Below are 20345 nucleotides of genomic sequence, written 5' to 3'. Positions count from 1 at the left end.
TATAGCTGGGTATCGGATTATAAACGGCCGACAAGGAAGTGATTTTAACGCTCATGTTCCTATAACACAGTACATACAAAATGTTAATACAGCGAAGTACCGTTGGCATCAACTTACAGGAACTGTCACCATTCAACAGCGAGATTTTGTTCTACCTGATTATCGTGTTATGGACATTTACAGGTAGGATCCCATTAGCATCGATAAGAAATAATACATATATGTGTCATGTGCATTCTATATACCTCTCAGTTTAGTGGCAGAGAGGTGTTATGTGTAATGTTCTTACGATAGATTTCTTTTCCCGGCCTTAATTGTTCTAGATACAATAATACATACGCGGACTGATCATAATACAACATGTACGTGTAGCTTATATATTTCACCAGGACTGTACATAAAGAAAGCTATAGCAAAGCACATATAAAGGGAAACAACTCGTACATGTACGAACAGAATTCAGTTACTGTTCAACAAATTTAGGAGTTGTTAGCATCTCGCCTTTTTCTTAAAGACCCGCTCATTCTCCGGAAAAAAGTTCTTGAAAACGAATAACATAGAAAAGCATATAACGATGGCCTGCGATGACTTTACAACACCAAACAAATGCATTATCCTTGAGTTATCATTCCCATATTCCCATTTTAAAAAAACTAAAGCTGATTCGGAAAGGTAATGGGCTTCTAAAAGACTTTCCAGACTTTCTTTTTCGTTTTCCTTTCTATTTAATTTAATCAAAGATTAAGTACATGTAGGTAAACAAAACGATAATATTTCCCATATATGATGATTTCGTCATGATATACTTTCATTAATTACTCAGGTTATTAGTGACCTAATACGAAAACATATTAGATCCTAATAAAACGTTATAGGGCAAGGCAAACAAACTAACAATTTGTGCAACGAATTGATCCCGTCGAAGGTCCTTTAAAATAAATACATTGAAATCAAGCAAAAGAGTATCCCATTGAAGGACTAAATATACCTTGTTATGGTATTTTTGTGTGTAATAATACCATACATATTTTTATCGATTTCTTATTTGTTTAGATAGTATCATCAGCGTTAAATTTCACTGTTGTCTACGGAGGCGTATTATATCAGCTATTCTGTTGTTGATGCCTTTGGAGGGGGATATCTTTTTCGTGCAAAATGAATAAGAGACTGCACTCTCAAGATTCCTGACTGTGGTTGAATGAAAAAGGATACACGATAGTTCTCTAAATAATAACAGATAGTTGTTTTATGCTTGATGGAACCCCAGTCGGCTAGATGAAAGGCGAGCGGCTTAACCACTACACTACCCATTCTTCTCTTTAAATCTGTGAAATACAATACAGATCTCGAAAAACACCATGGTAATGAGGATGATATAATCTGATCATAAATTAAAAAAAGATAACTATAAAACAATTTATTGATGAGTTATAGACGTAATGTGTATAATATGGTTCTGTCCCGATTTGTTTGTTGTGTTTTACTGACGGGATATATATTAATATCCAGATGCTGTAACCCTGACGGGATCGTCTGAGTACGCTGTCCCCGGGACTGAGTTTACACTGACGTGTGATGTACCAGAGGAGGCAAATGGTGTCCTGTTTTACCGCCGTCCGGACGTCGTTATCCCAGTAGGTAGTATACAAGTAGGTGTTGGTCAATGTTACAACACTAGAGCCAGTCCAGTACCATGTACAGCGGACGTGTGTTCCTGTGTAACGTCTGGAGGTAACCTTGGTACAGTGTTCCGGTGGATCATACAGCCACAGACGGGAGACCAGGGATCCATATGGTTCTGTAGACGTACCAACCTTAACTTACCCGACCCAGATCTGTATAGTGATGACTATACACTCAATGTAGCAGGTTGGTACTAATAACAAATGTTTTCGTTTCTCTGCTATAACGTGACATCTACTTTGTTGTTGTGTTCGATGTAACAGAGTGAGATCTAGGATATGTATTTAATCAGATTTATTGACATAGATATCCTGTTGCTAATGACTATTTACATATTCCAACATTTAAATGTAACCCTGGTCAACACTAGCCGCATTATACCTCTTGACCAGGGAGAAGTATCTTTAGCTTGATCGGCTGAGCGTCAAACTAGTGACCCGAGGTCCCGAATTCGATTACCAGAGCACACCGTTATTGTGTTTATTCAAATTGCTCATTCTGTTATATACACATAAAAAACGATTTAACATATATTTCCTTAATTATTGGTCTCTAACAGTTAGGAACATAAGGATCAAAATGTAAGTTTATACTTTAGAACATTCTTTCCAATCAAAAGTCAAATACTAGTTCCGTCATATCTAATAAACAGTCCCCAAACTATTTGTGAAAATAATACAAAGTGTTCTCGAGCTCTTTTGATATAAAAATTCATTGTGAAAGGGAAGCATCATAGGAACACATCGGTAAATTTATTGTTATCAAAACTGAAGACTATTTCATTAGATTTTTTTTCATACTTCCAATAAGGACTCTTCGAGGTCAAAATGTATCATACGGAGTTCCCATAGCGGAAATAATTATTTGTTTTTCAATATTTCTAGTTCTATCAACTTTTCTAACTATTGCCACCTTATAAAAACTGTTAAAACTGTTTTGTGAATATTTCAATAGTAAAATGTTTGTCTTAAAATGTTCTTGTAGACGGCCCCGGTACCGCCCTAGCCCTGTTACCGTCGGACACTACCTACATCAGGACAGAGGGTGACACGTTACCGGACATCACCTGTACAGCGAACTGTAGACCTGACTGTACCTTTGTCTGGACACGACCGGACAACACCAACTTTACTGTGTCACCTGTGTTGTTTCTCGGACAACTGGACAGATCAGAACATGGAACGTACAGGTGTACTGCTAGGAATGTGGCAGGGGAGTCAACTATTACACTAAGTGTTATTGTGCAATGTAAGTATATCTTGCGCACAAATAAACTGACTATTGCTAGTCTGATATGTGAACAAATAAAGACTGAACATAACTAGACAACTAGTGGTTTGCATAAAAAACGTTCCTTTTTTCGTCCTGATGTATGTAAAGAAACAGTTTCTCGAAACAAATTGTTTCAACGGGTCTTACTAAATTTACCATTTCATCGTAATATATAACTTATTTGACAAATATATATATAAAATGTATTCGATGATATTCAACAGCACACTCGCAAAAAGCTCGTGATATATGAGAACCATTTTTAAATTCACTAAGAACGGTTGATATATTGAAGCACAATTTGTCGTTTTGATGTTATATCGATACGAAATATTACAATGAAAATAATTAAGCCTTGATAAGAAAAAAATGAAGTCAAACGTTGTTTCAAATTCCCCAGATGGACCTGGTGACAGTACTACACTCGCCCCCCTACAAAACAGTGTAGATGTGATGGAGAACCAGACTATATCTGACGCCACATGTTCCGCTGACTGTAGACCACCGTGTACCTACACTTGGTTTAAAGACGGTACAGACTACCCAAACCCACTGAGTCTGTCTGTAGCCACGAGGAACAACGCCGGACAATATACCTGTACAGCCAGTAACACGGTCAGTCAGGGGACTAAGGACTGGAACCTCATCGTCAGATGTAAGAAATTGATTCTAAGTGTTCATTGTGCATTAATATGCGTTAATTTATGCCAAAGTGTGACATAAATCTACGTTTACTTCGTTGCTCGTCTTATTTTATTTGACTTGACTTTTTTGATATTGGTTTACAGTTATTATGACAATTTTTGCCATCAGGATACCACTAGTAGTTTGTTTATCATGAAGGATTTTGCTTTTTAAAGACGTTCAATACTACTCAAGCCTCAGATTCATTGTTTTGGTTTTAGCATTATGTGCTTAACGCAGACAAGTAATATATAAATGATAAATAGGCAACAATATAAAAGAAACGAAATTGATTTTACGTTCCACACGGTTGATATGAATTCCAACTGTATATTTAATTTAGTTCCACCTCAGATTATCAGTCTTGGTTACACTATCGGTGGTGCTGACGTCACTGAGAATGGATCCAAGTCACTGATCTGTTCTGTGGAGAGTTTCCCTCCGTCTACTATACAGTGGTTCTATAAGGCTAACGGTACCGTTCTACTGACCAGTCCAGACATCCTGGAGAGTACCTATACCCTAACCAACGCTGGCTGTCTTGACACCGGACTCTACACCTGTTCTGTCCGGAACAGTGTCTCTACCACAGCGGTCACCAGGGATATACCTATCAACGTTCTGTGTAAGTATCACAGCGGTCACCAGGGATATACCTATCAACGTTCTGTGTAAGTACTAAAACAGCACCAGGGATATGCATATCAACGTTCTGTGTAAGTATCACAGCGGTCACCAGGGATATACCTATCAACGTTCTGTGTAAGTACCAAAACAGTCACCAGGGATATGCATATTAACGTTCTGTGTAGGTACCACAGCGGTCACCAGGGATATACCTACCAACGTTCTGTGTAAGTATCACAGCGGTCACCAGGGATATACCTATAAACGTTCTATGTAAGAACTACTAACAGCAGTCACCAGGGATATACCTTTCCACGTTCTGTGTAAGTACCACATCAGTTTCCAGGGATATACCTATCCACGTCCTGTGTAATGCTAGGTTTACACTATGTTCCCGGCGATCACGGTAGCCCCGTTTGCCCGAAACGTGGTGCGCCGTGGAATTTTGGCTATTTTTGTCTCTGTATTCAAGTTGAGCTAGGTCTTGTGAAGTTTTGCCACGGTCTTTTACGGATTACGTCATGGACCGTGGATATACGGGAAAGTGCTGTTCCGGGAGGTTAAAGGTACACTACGGCTTTAGCACGGTCTATCAAGGATACCACTACGTTCTCACTAGGCCTGTTACGATCTGATGAGGTCTGCTACGTTTTACACGTTTTGATCAAGCTCCGATACGTTTTCCACGGTCCGCCAAGGCTTACTAGGGATGAAAGTCTGATACCGGGATTTTTTTGAAGCAAATGAAACAATATTTATTGCCAAAAATGTCATTTCAAACACATTTTAATTACAAATTATATTTGGTATGAATATATAAATATTATAGCCAAGTGTTTTTACGCCATTTTTTTCTGTAATGGTTAATCACTTAATCTGTCTTTTGCAATAATAGCTTTTGTATAATTTGATGGTTTTAATGTGTTTGATAATGACTATTTCTGTTTAATAATACAAATAATCCATGAAGTAGCAAATATGTACCAGGCCAGGCAATGATACTTCATCAGATATTGGTTGCAACGTAAGACCGTAATAAGACGTAACACGCCGTATCACGTCGGGCTTTCAATCGCTACAAGCCGTGATGTGCCTTGACAGAACGTATCGAAACGGTTATCATCCACCTTAGCTTGCCGTCAAAACCTTGACAAACCTTGACGAAACGGCACAAAACGTGCAGCCAATCTGCATCAACCGTGATAAAACGTGGAAAAAAAAACAGAACGTCACAAAACCTTGAAATCACCGTTAGATTCCGGGAAACGTGCTTGCTGCCCGTTCCACCACGGACCGTCTGGAAGTTTTGTTACGGCCTCGCACGCATTGTTACGTTTTGTTACGTCAATCCCGTTTTATGACGTCCTGTGGCGTTTACCATCTGTACCGTGACTGCCGTGGCAAATTTTTTGACAGTTTAAAAATCTGGCACGGCATCCACGGTAATCACGACCGCTCACGTTTGTCTATCACGTTCTTCTGCGTTGTCTCAAGTTGTCTCGCGGTCACCACGTTTTGTCCACGGTGGCCCGAAACGGGGCTGCCGTGGCCGCCGGGAACATAGTGTAAACCTAGCATAAGTACTAACAGGTCACCAGGGATATACCTACTAACGTTCTGTGTAAGTGCTACAGCGGTCACCAGAGTTATATACCTTTCAACTTTCTGTCTAAGTACCACAGCGATCACAAGGGATGTACTATCAACATTCTGTGTAAGTACAACAGCAGTCACCAGGGATATACATATCAACGTTCTGTGTAAGTACCATAGCGGTCACCAGGGATATACCTATCAACGTTCTGTGTAAGTAACACAGCGGTCACCAGGGATATACCTATCAACGTTCTGTGTAAGTAACAACAGCGGTCACCAGGGATATACCTATCCACGTCCTGTGTAAGTACTAACAGTAGTCACCAGGGATATACCTACCAACGTTCTGTGTAAGTACAACAGCAGTCACCAGGGATATACATATCAACGTTCTGTGTAAGTACCACAGCGGTCACCAGGGATATACCTACTGTCCTGTGTAAGTACTAACAGTAGTCACCAGGGATATACCTACCAACGTTCTGTGTAAGTACAACAGCAGTCACCAGGGATATACATATCAACGTTCTGTGTAAGTACCACAGCGGTCACCAGGGATATACCTATCCACGTCCTGTGTAAGTACTAACAGTAGTCACCAGGGATATACCTACCAACGTTCTGTGTAAGTATCACAGCGGTCACCAGGGATATACCTATCAACGTTCTGTGTAAGTAACACAGTGGCCACCAGGGATATACCCATCAAAGTTATACATATATACAGTGCCTGAACCTATTGACGTTTTAATTTTCGGTCGTATTTTCAAATTCAGACATTCAGTCAATTTATGTTTGTATATATGTTTAGTAGTTTATTTCAAAACTGCATAATAATCACAGTTTACATCAGCTTGGATTCAATTTAACACATCTAAAAGTCAATCGATTCCTTTATTAAGGATTTTAAACTAAAATAAAATCCAAAATTGAAAGTGATGGCTTTTTCCCTCAATAGTATATTGCCTCAGATTTTCAAAATTGTATTCTAAGCATATTGCATTTCGATATAATTTAATGAAACTTCATATGGATATTAGTTTCAATTCAATATGTGATATAGGTGAACCACGCATCGACTCAAAAATTCAAATCGATTATGACTTTCGATTAGCAACCACCGAAACATTGACCATGAGAGCAGTGTTTCTTTCGAATCCCGAACCAACATACACCTGGTCTTTCCAAGGATCACCAGCCACAAGTGTAACAACTCTCGTCAATGGTCAGGATAACTTTGCTATCAATAACCGTTATATAACGACTAACCTGTCGGCTGTATCAGTGGGGACACGGACAGATATACGGGAGTCCTGGTTTGGTGTTTACAACGTCACGGCGACCAACAGTCAGGGGAGTCACACTCTGAGCTTCACTGCTTCAGCTATTAACCTAGTTTGTGAATTTTAGGTATATGACTTTATTTGAGTTCGGTATATTATGGCTACCGGTCAAATTCATACGTTATGATGTAGTAATATTTATAGATTTTTTAATTTGCTAAATACATGCTTCTGGGTCAGGGTTATTAACATACATTGTTATAGGATTTACATTGTAGGTTAATTGGTAAAATTGTATTGTATATGTTCTGATATACACATCTATGTACTGGTTTGGTTTTTGCTTGTTCTTTAGATATATTTGGAGGACTAATACTGTATTTTTTCTGGTCCCATAATATTAATTTAGTGCGTGCTGTACATGTGTATATGACAAACTTTACAGACTGTCAGCCATTTATCATTTTATAATTATTCTTGAATTTTAGTTGGACCTATAGATAATGAATTTTGTATCTTTTTTGAAACAATATATGATTCTATCAAATTTGAGTGCAAACATTCACAAACTTATAAAATGTTTTCTCTAAAATAAAAAAAAAAACCTGTAGAAATGAACCTACCATTTATTTGTATAATATATTTGAAATGAATCATTTTCATTTTTTGTCAAGAAACAGATATAAAAAATTGTTGGTTTCTTTTTTTCATGCATGCATTAGTGACATGAATACATTATGTTCATCCTTGGAACTGTATACAACTGATGTATACAAATACATACAATTAGCATCATATTGACAGACTGACGAAAGAATGTTGATTTGTGTGCTCTTGAAAGTAATACTTTTCCAAGATGGACCTTTTAAACAGTATAATGTATTAAATGTTCCTTTCAAATGTAATCATTAAATAAAATTATGATTGCGAATACTTTTTCATAGTTTAACTTTGTAGTAATATTTGTTTATATTACGTACTCTAGATCCAGTCGATTTATAAGTTCTTGCATCCATATGCTTTGCCCAATTTGTTTTTGCAGGGCTTGTGAGATAGCTTTACAATTACTTTTAAAATATAAGGATTTTTTTAACATATAGTATAGATTCCATTGTCTTAGGATTTCTATATTTCTACTATATAAATTAAAACATAAAACTAGGTTATCTGAAATGTTTAAAAATCTTTTTGTCTGAACCAAATTTCCAAATTTATTGTCATGTGTAAAACTGTGTACATAGACCATTTAATGTATTAATTACTGTTGTAACAGCTGATTAAAACACATTAGACTAAAATGTAGGATGTTAGTATCTATGTACATCTGTCTTATGATATGAGTCCTAAACAAAAAAGTGGGTACCTTTTGGGAGTTGTGACTTGGGCGAAGGGTGAAATTACAGAAGAATAGCTACACATGGTAAAAAGAATGATATACAATATGGATTCATGATGCTCCAAAATTTAACCAAAAAAAAGCCATTGTTAAACTTATGCTAAATGCACAGTTCCTATATAAAGCACCCTTCCATTCAAGGTATCTGTGCTATTCTATATTTCAAACCCCACTCAAGTTAACAACTTACCCAACCTCATGTTAGCCCCTCACCCCCCAAAAACAACCACACACCTGATGATTGTCAATGTTATTTCAGGTTCCCTTATTTCAGGTATTATCATAAAAACCAAGAAGGGAATACACCACTGTGTACTCTCAAAGGAGGCGGAACCACTTCATTCAAAAATGGAATTTACCAATTTCATCATATTTTGAAATTTTCAATTTAATTATTAATTACTTGACTTTTTAAAAAACAGTATAGAACCCCTCGGCTATGACAAAGTACTGTGGTACACCTTTTCTTCTTTAATATGACTTGTCTTCAATCTATCATTCCTTGAGCACAATAAAAGAACAGGAAACAACAGAAAAGGAAAGTAACATAAGTAGGCATATATGTTTTCTGGAAATATATATGATGTGTAATTCTCACAGCATAGGCCTACATGAATGTCAAAGAATTAAATATTATCAATGTGTTGTCGATTCCCTTGGTGTAATTCTATAGCTGCTACATTGAATGTACGTTCGTCATAAATTACATGTACGATTACATATACCATCATTAAAAGTGTCTTTACTTCAGCTTTTCTTGTTCGCATCTCTCTCCAAGGAATCAAATTATTGTTTACAAAAAAAAAAAAAAAAAAAAAAAACAACCAGAGACATAGATAATTTAATTATTCTCTGCAAAAAACTTACACGAATAATTGAACATATGGCTTATTTTTGCTTACCAGGAAGAAAAACAATGGTAGACGCAATAAGATAATTACTTGTAGAGATATTTAAGAGTAAATCCAGATAAATATAATGCGTCAAACAGTATATTGCTTATTATCTGAATCACCTAGGGCATTTCAATGTATGTCCATCATGCATACAGTTATTAAATGCATTAGGCCAAAATAATATACTAATATGAATCCATGGCCCCAGTTGCAGTGTGATATGAAGGTATATTTGCCGGAATGTCTAATGCTTCCCGAGGGCTTACCCAGTATTATATTTGAGGGTTGATACACCTCCCTATCACACGGCCACTGGTGACATCAATTGTTTATGATACCGAAATTTTGGGCGATTCGTTATTTTTTTTGTTTTTTTTGTGTGTGTATATTTTCGTGATGAAACTCCCTGTAAAAGATGGGCGGTCACAACTATATTATGTTATTTCCCTCGGGAGAAATACGATGTTTTCTTTCCTTGCCATGTAATTTGTTTCAACTAATCACAGATACTGTAATAAACATGAGGTACAATAATTTTACGGGTACCTATAGATACGGATGTTATCGTGCTATTTTATTAACTTTGTAAAAAAGTTTCAATACAATGACCCAATAATTGAAATTTCATTACTTTGCAGTGATATTTTTTTTCTTATTGATATATCTATTATTTAAATTATTAGTTTATCCATGTATTGTTACAGGAAAACCGGACCCTCCTGATCAAGGTAAAGTGACTTGCCCTGATACTAATAGTGCCACTCTAAGTTGGACATCAGGATTCAATGGGGGATCAAGCCAAACATTTATGGTTGGTGTACGGACTGAGTCACAGAGCAGCATTGCAATTGATGAGAGTATAAATATTTCTGACCCGGGACGTGACCAAACTGTAACAACTACGGTGTCTGGTCTGGCAGCTGGCACAAAGACTTACTTCAATGTATATGCTGTTAATGAATTCGGAAACGCATCTTTTGCTGAAGAAGTTAACTGTACAACACAAGGTAGTTATTTACAGTCAACCGTACTCAGGTATTATGGTCATCCATGTCAATCGAAAAACATTCCATTCTATATGTTTTGGTGATGGCTAAAATAGATTCTGTTTGATGCCCAATTTCCTCATATTTTGCAGGATCTATTTTAATTAAAAGATTGTCCAATATAATTAAGAAGGAATCTATAATATATAAGGTGACAGTAAACATGTTCTAAGGTTTTATGGCGCTGCGCAACCACAAATTTTAAATGTTGCAATTAGCGAATGGTTAACAATGGTGTCACGGCAAAGGTATTAAAGGTAAGTTATATTTGAGCCAAATCATCATGTCTTATCATAGGATACGCATTGAGGTAAAGACTGATCCAAGAAACTCTATAATTGAATATTGTTTTTTTCTTAAGCACTCACAATGAACTCGGACAGTTCCTCTACTATAGTGACGGTGGTGTCAGTCCTCAGTGTCCTCCTATTTCTAATCGCAGTTGGAATCGTGATTGTTGTTAAACGTAAGTATCAACATTCTGAACTCACATCCATCAACCCTAGGACTGTTTCCATAGTTCAGCCACACATATGCAATAGGCTTGGGTTTATTAATCTAACGCCCTATAAATAGCCAGAGACATGTAAGGACGTGCCAAGTTTGTTGGTGGAGGAAAGCCGGGGTACCCTAAAAATCACAGATCAGCGGTGAGTACCTGGCAACTGCCCCACATTGGTTCGAGCTACATTTTAGCAACCTAGAGGTGAAAGGCTTGTGGTAATATGACGAAACATTTTGAACACATGGCCACCGACCAAAATACAAAGGAACAATAAGTATTTTAATAGTTTGATATATGATTTAACTTTTTTAATCAATGTAAGTGTGGTTTTTTTTTAGGAAGAACCGATCAAATGAGCTGTAGGTAAGTAAATGAATTGGAATAATACACATTTGTGTAAATAGTATAATGTTAACATTTTGATTTTCACTTTTTGATATAAACATGTTAAACATGTAATCGTTTACACTTACGTAAACCTCGTGGTTGTCGCTCAAGAATAAACAAACCGGAACTCTGACATCCGCAAGTTCTGTGCATACATAATCCATGCAGATTATTGTATGTGTACTGATAGACCCTCAACATAAGCATAAGGTTGAATTAATAAGAATCTTAAACTATATTATGAAATTACAATTTTATGGAAATATTGTGTTAATGGTGGAATAACAAAACATATTTTTGGGTATATCTTATGTTATCTAATGATTGATAAACAGCACGCGCAACTGTAAAATACGATGTTAAGGAATATTGTATAAATGGGATAAAGTTGTGGAACCGTACTTTATTTTTACAACTTGAAGGAAGCTGTTTCGGTATTCCATCAAATGATTGCGCCGGTTGATAATCGTATAACGTTAAAAACAGAAATGTATTTTAGCGAAATATAAATTTAAAAGAAACAGTTTGTCGAAATGTAAATAAAAGCGATATTTTGATACTGTTTGTTGTTTACTGGTAGGTATTTTCCTACACAGATATTTCAACACGATGTAAAAATGCAGTTTACACACCTGTAAATAACAAGAAAAAACATTTCTTATATTATTACATAATACGTGTAAATCATGGTTATATCTTTACGTAAACATAACTTCATCGCGATAATTTCAATAACGGAAAATATTTGCAAATGTGGAGTATATTCCAAAGTGTATTTATGGATCATCAACTGTCTTAAAGTGTATCCAGATCAACTATCTATGATTTAATAATGACTTGTGACGTTTTCAGGGAGTGCCAGTTCTTTAAAGAGAAGGAACATGCAAATGAAAACCAAGCAGGAAGAAGTATCGCTGGTAAATACATTAGATTATTCAGAAACAAACAATTCAAACACAGTTAATTACTGCGTGCAAGTTTGTCCGTTTTGATATCTTTGAAACTCACAATTTTCAAATACATTTTTCTGTTTACAGATAGATCATCAAATACAGACGAGGAGAGGTAAGACTATATTATGAAACTTAGATCTTATATGAAGTCAACTTATAGACATAACACTGGCTGGAGAGACACTATTATAAGTTTTGAATGGCACAGCATACCAATTGCGATTTCATAGCATTTGAATTTGTAGAAAGATAACACTTAAATGCGATAATAAATGTAAAATTTGGAAATAAGCAAAACATCTATTTGTTACATGGGCTAATCTCTTTACATTTTATAGCGATATAATATATTTTTTTATTTTCTTGTATATTTTTTACAGATCCCAATATCTTGAACTTGATGCAAATCAAATAGCGAGTCCATCAGTGTATTCTGAACTTGGAGGAACTAATCACAGTGAGTTTTTTTTATGAATTATTCTCCTTTAATTTTGCTGAACGGATGTTTCTCTTTAACATTTCTGGGATATAGAATATTATATACACACACCTGTGACAATGACATTCAATATACAATGAAATATACCAAGGAGAAACTGTTAACAATATCATCACCACATTTTGGTATAAGTTATGTGATACAAACGCAGATCACAGGAATTTATTACTACATTTTTTGTACATCTAAAATGAATATAAAAGTGAGCATTTTGAGTATTTGGAACACTACAAATCGAAATATCTAAGACAGTTATGTGTATGTATAATATAAAGTAATACGCAAATTGATTCCATACCTTAATTAATACACATCTATTTTAAGCGTTTCATTTTTTTATTTACCTTATATTCTTGAGCCTTATCTTAATATATTTACGATATATAATATATTTACGATATACGTTTTCGAGGAAATTGTCTTTTCACAGTTTACCAGAACGACCAAGTTACTGACGGAGATAGAGGGTAAGCAATGTTTCATTTGCTATTATTTTGCACATAAAATTCATAGCCACCTTATTTCATAGTGAAATATACATCAAAACAAGAAATTGTTACAGAAAAAATTGATGGTCTTTTCTCTAACAAGGAATTACGGTCAAGGTCAATTTAATTAACAAAATCAATAGCCCTTTATATCAACATGCTACAGGTCCAAAATCAATTCACTAGGCTTTTCGAAACTTTACAAGAAGTTAACTTAAAGATTCTAGGTTTTTGGCCCGTTACATTGAATATAATTTCCAATGTCATTTAAGATCCTAGATCTTCTAGGAAGTTTTAAGAAGAAATATAATATGAAGATTTTAAGGTTTTTTGCCCATGCGACCTTAAATGAAGGTCAAGGTCATTCATATTAAGAAAAGCGGCAATCATTTATGTCAGTATGCTACAGGACTAACATTAGGTCTCTAGACCTTCTAAAACTTAACAAGAAGTCACTTGAAGATTTAAAGATTTTTGGTCAATGTGACCTTGAAAACAGATTAAGGTAAATCGTATAAACAAACCTGGCAGCCATTATTGTCAGCATGCTTATACCTAATATTAGGTCTCTGAGATTTTTAGACCTTCAAAAATGATGTTTTTCGAAACAAATCGGACGTGATGTTTTACAGTAAAGTGTTTCTAAAGTGAGTTCATAACTGTTTTTGACCTACGTTGGCCAAACAACCACAATCAGCATTGGTGAAAAACTCTTATGAGTCACAAGTGAATCAGCATAGCTGATAACTTGCGTTTTAACAGGCGACTATCAAAGGATGGTTCAATTACATTTCTTCCATACAAAGTCCTACACATTACAACATTAACGATTAACGTTGATTTACATTTGTACATAATAATGTCATCAGGAATTCGTTGATATTTAATTTATATTTTCTTTGTAACATGTTATATATAGACAGTACGAGTCACTGCATGGACAGTCTCCTCCAAATGTTTATGAAGATCTTCGAAATTCTACAACAGGTAAGTCAATCTTATAGTATTAAAAGTAGACAGAAATCAATATTTAGATATTATATAGAAGACAGTCACAAATCAATACATGAATCATACTGTTTATCGTTATTGAAAGCAGAAACAAGTTAGTATGAACAGATTGAATACATTGATTGTGAACATTTTTAAATTGAGTAAAACGTACAGTGTATAATGATAAGATGACATACTTTTATTAATCATAAGTACCATAGTATGTTATTTTGTTTTAATTTTCAAAATGGATCGATAACATAATAAGAAGAAAGCGCTTTTGCTATTGATTAGCAAATGATTTCTATCATGGGATGTTCATGGATACGAATAAGATCATGGAAGTGATAGTATTTTGTAACTCCAAACGAATTCAGTGGTACGGATCGGGAATTAAGATCTTAATTATATTTATAACTTACTGTTCCCGATTTTGTTATCTATAAAATATCTATACTATTTCAGACAGAACTTATGTCAACACCATGATAGCCGGAAACAGGAAGAAGTGATCTTATCGTCTGGAGAGGAAAATATATATAAATAAATCCCAGTACTCATATAAACGAATACAATTACTTGTCTAATACTTAACAAGCATTTTTGACAAAACTCGTTCTCATTTGACAACGCGGTTTCTGATGTTTATGGAAAATGATACCAGTAAAACGTTTCCTCGTACTGTAACCACAAGCAATAACAAATCTACCATTCAGAATACACACTACACACGTTATATCGTATACAACCGATCTATGGGGTCTGCTGAGTGAACGAAGTGGAAACGCAATGATAAGATGTGCTGGCTTACTTCATTTACACTATAATCAGCTACACTATTGTGTATATCAATTCAACACTTGAGAACTTTTCAAAACAGCTGTATTCATCCGTCATAAACTAAATGGGCGTATAGTGTTAAAACGTCTGAGTTATTACCCTATAATGGGTTATACATGAATATCATTGTTTTTTTACACCTTATGTCAATCAGTCTAAAACCTTTATTATGTTTTTTCGTGATTGATGATATTATCGGATGAATATGAAACAAATTGGATAATTTTTTTTTTATATACACAAATATGTTTAATATTTTCTTTAAAAATGCAAATGGTCGATGATGCTCTCTCATTTGAGAAAAATGTTATTGATCAATTAGACCTCTATCACCAATGTGTTTTCTTTGTACTTATGCCTTATTAAATCTGGTTATACCCGTTTGGTTGTATTTGTTGTTGTTGACAACATAACACTTGTGTATTTCATGCACCTATCGGGAAAATAAGTCACCTAGTAGCATCATGCTAACTAAATATAAGTTTCATTGCAATGTCATCATAAGACCCTTTCATATGTGGAGGATAGAAATAATCTATCCGAGGCTCAAACCATTGTGATAAACTCAGAGGGCTTTCAAGTGTTTTACAGCATGCTATGATCACGAAAGTAGAATATCCCTATCCTTTATATTCATCAGAAATTACCCAATATTGATATCCTAACATTTTGAAATATTTTGAGAAAATCGCCATTGTTGTGCTTAGTTTCATGTCCTATTAACAATCGTGGTCATTTAAGGACGTGCCAGGTTCGATGATAGGAGAAACCGGAGTATCCTGAGAACGAAACGCCACCAACGGACAGTACCTGGCAACTGCCCACATGGGCTCGAACTCGCGCCCCAAAGGTGGAAGGTTTGTGGCGATATGTCGGGACATAAGCACTCGGTTACCGCGGTCCCCAGAAAACCACACCTCTAAGTCGGATCACCATGTATAAATGATAATTGAGTAATGTATTCAACGCGAAGCCTGCTATTTGCCTCCTTGATAGTTTTAAAATAACCTTAGTTTCTAAAAACGACATTCAAATTACACAGTTATTATATATATAGTGGCGTCACGCGTTTGTATTAAATGATAAGTTATGAAATGTAAACGCAGACGAGAGAAGTACAGTGTACATTGCGTGGGATTAATGAGCACTACAGGTACGAGAAACATATCAGCCATATCAGCTATTTACTTTGTCCAGACGTTTATAAATCTAAAACCGAGTAAACACAGTAATGTCAGCAAATAGTCATCGTTTATTTTAAGTTCAAATCTGTCAATGACTACTGAGCCACTTCAAGGAAGACTTTACTAAGGAAAGTACTACGAGACATCTATATATCACTCTTTATTGGAGAGTTGGTTATATGATTACGTATGGTCGTCACAACTTCTCGTACAGTCATAATTATGTAGTCATCGGCAACCCAGATATTTACAGACCTGCGGCATAACAATCTGGAAAAAATAAACATGTATCTGAAAATATGTGTATCGGATATGTGGTTTGTTGTCCTCATGGTGGTGTCACAATTCAGGTAAACATGTTAGACAATGCAATATTTAGGGGTTTTGAGAGATGTCAAATACAATAATTCAATTTTGGGAACCGTTAATGCCATCCCAGACAACCACGAAGTCATTTTATGGTCAGAAACGTTGCGCATGTATACTGGAGTTTCTTTCAACAGCAAAGTCTCTGAAGTGGCTGGTCAGTCACGTAATGTCGTGGATTTATAGTTTAATGTGATTATATTTTACCTGCTAATAAAACGTGACAGGGAGCACATTTAAAGTTTCTGTGAACTCGTTGATTGATGCAATGATTACTGTTTATGTTGATACTAGATAACAACTTTTACTGTACACGTATATGGATAATAAAAGGTTGTATATTGAGGAGTCCTTTGTCGATTGCTCATATATCTTTAAACAAAAATCATGAGCAATTCTTGTCTAATGCAGTTACTAAAATATCTTTATTCAATCATTTGCATTCTTCAAGTGCTCCATAAACATTTTTTTAATGTTTTTCTCGTTTTAGTTTGTCTATATGTGCTTAATTATAGTAGGGTCATAACAACTGTAACGTTTACTACATTCCCATGTGATTAATCATTTTTGGATTATTCGCACGTCAAAGGCTTCTCTATATTCGTATATCCCCTTTATTATCTACACGTGTATTGAAATTACCCGAATAAGCCTGACGTACGGAGCCACATAATAAATGGCGTTAACGGCAAGTATCAAGTTAATATCTTAGTTTTGTTTAAATAAAAAGACAGAAGACAGCAACGAAAAAAGGGAAGAAAATTAAACAAGTGGAAATCGTGTAAAACAACAAACGTTCTTTATAATGAATAAGCATATTTGTTTAAATACACCTATATATATAAATGATAATGATTAACAATTTGTGGTTAAAACTAATCTATGTTAGTCTACATGTGTTGTAGAATATTATGGCTTCGCAAAATACAAGGCTTAAATCACCATTAATGTCGACTACGTGTCAGCCTGATATTATAATGGCAAAACCTCAACTATCTAATTTGGGAAAGTTTTAATTTCACAAACGACATATTGTTATTTCAATCAAAAGAATATAAAAACAAAAATCCTTACCCGCCGATTGATATGCAGTGAAGTTATTCATTACTGTTACCATGGCATAAATATTAGGTAAAGCAACTAATGTAATCAAATAAAATCTTCACATTTGATTTCTACGTTACACAGAGGATTCAATAATCCATATTGATTACTTAGTATAACACACATAAATAGCTATTTGGGATAACACTGAATTGGTGATGTTAGACACTGCATCATCTTAACCAGATCATAACATAACCTAAATAAAGCTCTACACGTCATGCTGAAGCTATTGAATGGTTGAAAATGTAAACTTTGTTCATAACCATGAAATTAATGTTCCAAATTTAGTTGCCTTTCACAATCATGCAGTGGGGCAGCATGCATAATTCTAGCATCATACTTCAGTGAAGGCGTTGCTTGAAATTAAGCTCATAAACAAGTCTAAAACATTTAAACATGGGAAAATAGCATATGCTTTGTGGACAGATGATACCATTCATTGAATAAGACCTATTTTATGCACGTGACCTAGCCAATGTGACCCTAGGATGTAATCATCTCCAGCAGATCATGTCAAGATCCTTATGCAGTACTAAACATCAATTTCATGCTATCAAATCTTTGAAAAATCCTAGTTTTCAGCAAAAATATTAAAGTTTTTAATGCTAAAATAGAATAAATGCTTATCTAGGTCACTGTGACCTACTTTTTGAATTTTGTATCAGTTTTCTGAACTGAACTTCACAAACCCAATATTTACAGGCAAAACCTGCAAAAAATGTTTTCTATATTCTAATTTGTAATCAATTAGGACTTAAATAATGAAAATGTTCATGTTCACCCTTTGACCTTAGCATGAGCGCAGAAAAAATCGGATATTCTGAATAGCATACAATATGCAGCTGACCCTAATGTATCTTCATGCAAAATATTTTGCTTATCACTGAGTGGCCGTAAAACGCCCCAAAGTGATGCACCTCCTTTATCATGAAGTTTACTTATTATACATAGGAATTACGTGAAATTTATGGTATTCAACAGTTCAAGTGAAAAGTGAAATTCATGTTTTTTGTGAAAGTCAATTGTCCCTCTGTACCTGCTTCAAGCCAATGCATCATTGATTGTGTAGTTCGTATGGCATTAATACATGATTTAACTATTAAAATGTATATTTCTAGATCATATACCTGACAGACTGTCAGACACAAACGTTTCTGTGATACATATATTGCTCTAGTATTAGCATATATACAGAGAAATGACTTTCAATAAGAGGTTTCCCATAAAGCAAAGAAAAAAGTAGTTATTGGCGTTAAATGATCTTGTCAATGTGTACACTTCAAACGCTATTCAATGTTGGTTGAGGTTTTCAAAGTTAATCTCACAACGTATGGACGGGATTTCAAATAAAAATAAGACACTTGATATGATTGTACTTGAGAGTTGATATATCATAATCTTTGACGCACTTGAAAAACAAATACACCGATTTTATGAATATAAGAAATTGAAATTGTATCAGTGGGTGTGTGTGTAGGAGGGTATTACTTTTGTATCGAAATAGTCGAGAACTAATTATATATAGTTCTCAACGGAAACTAGGTTATCTCCCCCTGAATATATTAAAAAGAATGTTACGTGCGCATGCGTCGATCGCCACCTCAACTTCCGTGGACTAGTCTCTCGAAACCGGAACAACAGAGATTTCAGTACTAAGTTGTTAGATTCCTACATACAAATGCCCCCAAAGGGCAAGAAATACTGCTGCATTTGTAGTAATTATCGCGGGAAAATAGTAGAGAAGAAATCGGTTACGCTTCACAGATTTCCAACAAACGACCGCGTACGTAGAGTGTGGATACAAAGATGTCGCCTGATACGATCAGATTACAAAGAGAGCAAATACAACCTGCTATGTTCTGTTCATTTTGTTGGCAGTTGTGGACCATCAGTAGCACACACCATACCATCTATCTTCCCAAACAAGACTTTTAAAACATCGGTAAGTCTGCAAAAAACTGTTGATCACCTGTTGGGTTTACAATCGTGTCTAACACTTATGAGTATATGAGAAATATCGTACACTAGGCTACTGAATAGCATTAATCGCCATGCGCGTATGGAATTTACAGTAGAGATACTGTTTATGCTATATAAAATGCACGTAGTCATACATAGTAATATGTAGTTTAATTTGATTTTACGTCCTATCTATCAACAGCCAGGGAACATGTTGTATATAAATCCTGTGGATAAGATATATTAAATACTATATAATGGACACATGCTACTGCCATATGCTTGGATGGAAATTTACTGTTTTAGGTTGTTTCTGCAATATTGTTTACATATTCCATCCGCTTATTTTGCATAAATTATTTTGTATTGCATGATAATTGTGGAATAATTATTTCAAATTTCTAAAACAATTAAAACAAATTTATTTTCATTGAGATGATGTGCTGTAATTAAGACTGTTTTAAATGTTATAATGTATTATTTCCATTATTTTATTCAGTGCTTGGAGGAAGTTATACTCAACGAAGATCTTGATCAAGGTAAATGTGCCAAGACTTTAGTCGAGCAACCATTTGTAGAAT

At 35.0% G+C, this 20345-nt stretch overlaps 2 protein-coding genes across 2 annotated transcripts; both read left to right on the top strand.

The window, feature by feature from the left end:
• Window positions 1–7272, top strand: LOC138312394 (carcinoembryonic antigen-related cell adhesion molecule 5-like). The gene is made up of 6 exons (XM_069253284.1): window positions 1–183; window positions 1510–1869; window positions 2668–2931; window positions 3356–3610; window positions 3983–4264; window positions 6926–7272. Exons 1-6 carry the CDS (start codon window positions 81–83, stop codon window positions 7270–7272), a joined length of 1611 nt encoding a protein of 536 aa, XP_069109385.1. The 5' UTR covers window positions 1–80.
• A 2845-nt stretch (window positions 7273–10117) lies between these two features.
• On the top strand, window positions 10118–15524 carry LOC138312396 (uncharacterized). Its single transcript, XM_069253285.1, has 9 exons — window positions 10118–10444; window positions 10845–10949; window positions 11327–11351; window positions 12228–12292; window positions 12413–12440; window positions 12709–12785; window positions 13258–13294; window positions 14235–14302; window positions 14774–15524. Exons 1-9 carry the CDS (start codon window positions 10246–10248, stop codon window positions 14818–14820), a joined length of 651 nt encoding a protein of 216 aa, XP_069109386.1. The 5' UTR covers window positions 10118–10245; the 3' UTR covers window positions 14821–15524.
• The last annotated feature ends 4821 nt before the right edge of the window (window positions 15525–20345 follow it).

The sequence above is a fragment of the Argopecten irradians genome, unplaced genomic scaffold (assembly GCF_041381155.1).
Source record: "Argopecten irradians isolate NY unplaced genomic scaffold, Ai_NY scaffold_0303, whole genome shotgun sequence".
In the NCBI taxonomy this organism is placed as follows: Eukaryota; Metazoa; Mollusca; class Bivalvia; order Pectinida; family Pectinidae; genus Argopecten; species Argopecten irradians.
Note: the sequence above shows the minus strand (reverse complement) of the source record. Positions and strands in the feature narration are given on the sequence as shown.

What these genes read in the sequence shown, in the direction of transcription:
- LOC138312394 (XM_069253284.1), top strand. Translation starts at nt 81, where the DNA reads ATGTTAATACAGCGAAGTACCGTTGGCATCAACTTACAGGAACTGTCA. An exon ending in CGTGTTATGGACATTTACAG is followed by an intron (nt 184 to 1,509) that starts GTAGGATCCCAT and finishes ATTAATATCCAG; the next exon opens with ATGCTGTAACCCTGACGGGA. An exon ending in CTATACACTCAATGTAGCAG is followed by an intron (nt 1,870 to 2,667) that starts GTTGGTACTAAT and finishes ATGTTCTTGTAG; the next exon opens with ACGGCCCCGGTACCGCCCTA.
- LOC138312396 (XM_069253285.1), top strand. Translation starts at nt 10,246, where the DNA reads ATGGTTGGTGTACGGACTGAGTCACAGAGCAGCATTGCAATTGATGAG. An exon ending in AATCGTGATTGTTGTTAAAC is followed by an intron (nt 10,950 to 11,326) that starts GTAAGTATCAAC and finishes GTTTTTTTTTAG; the next exon opens with GAAGAACCGATCAAATGAGC. An exon ending in TCAAATACAGACGAGGAGAG is followed by an intron (nt 12,441 to 12,708) that starts GTAAGACTATAT and finishes TATTTTTTACAG; the next exon opens with ATCCCAATATCTTGAACTTG.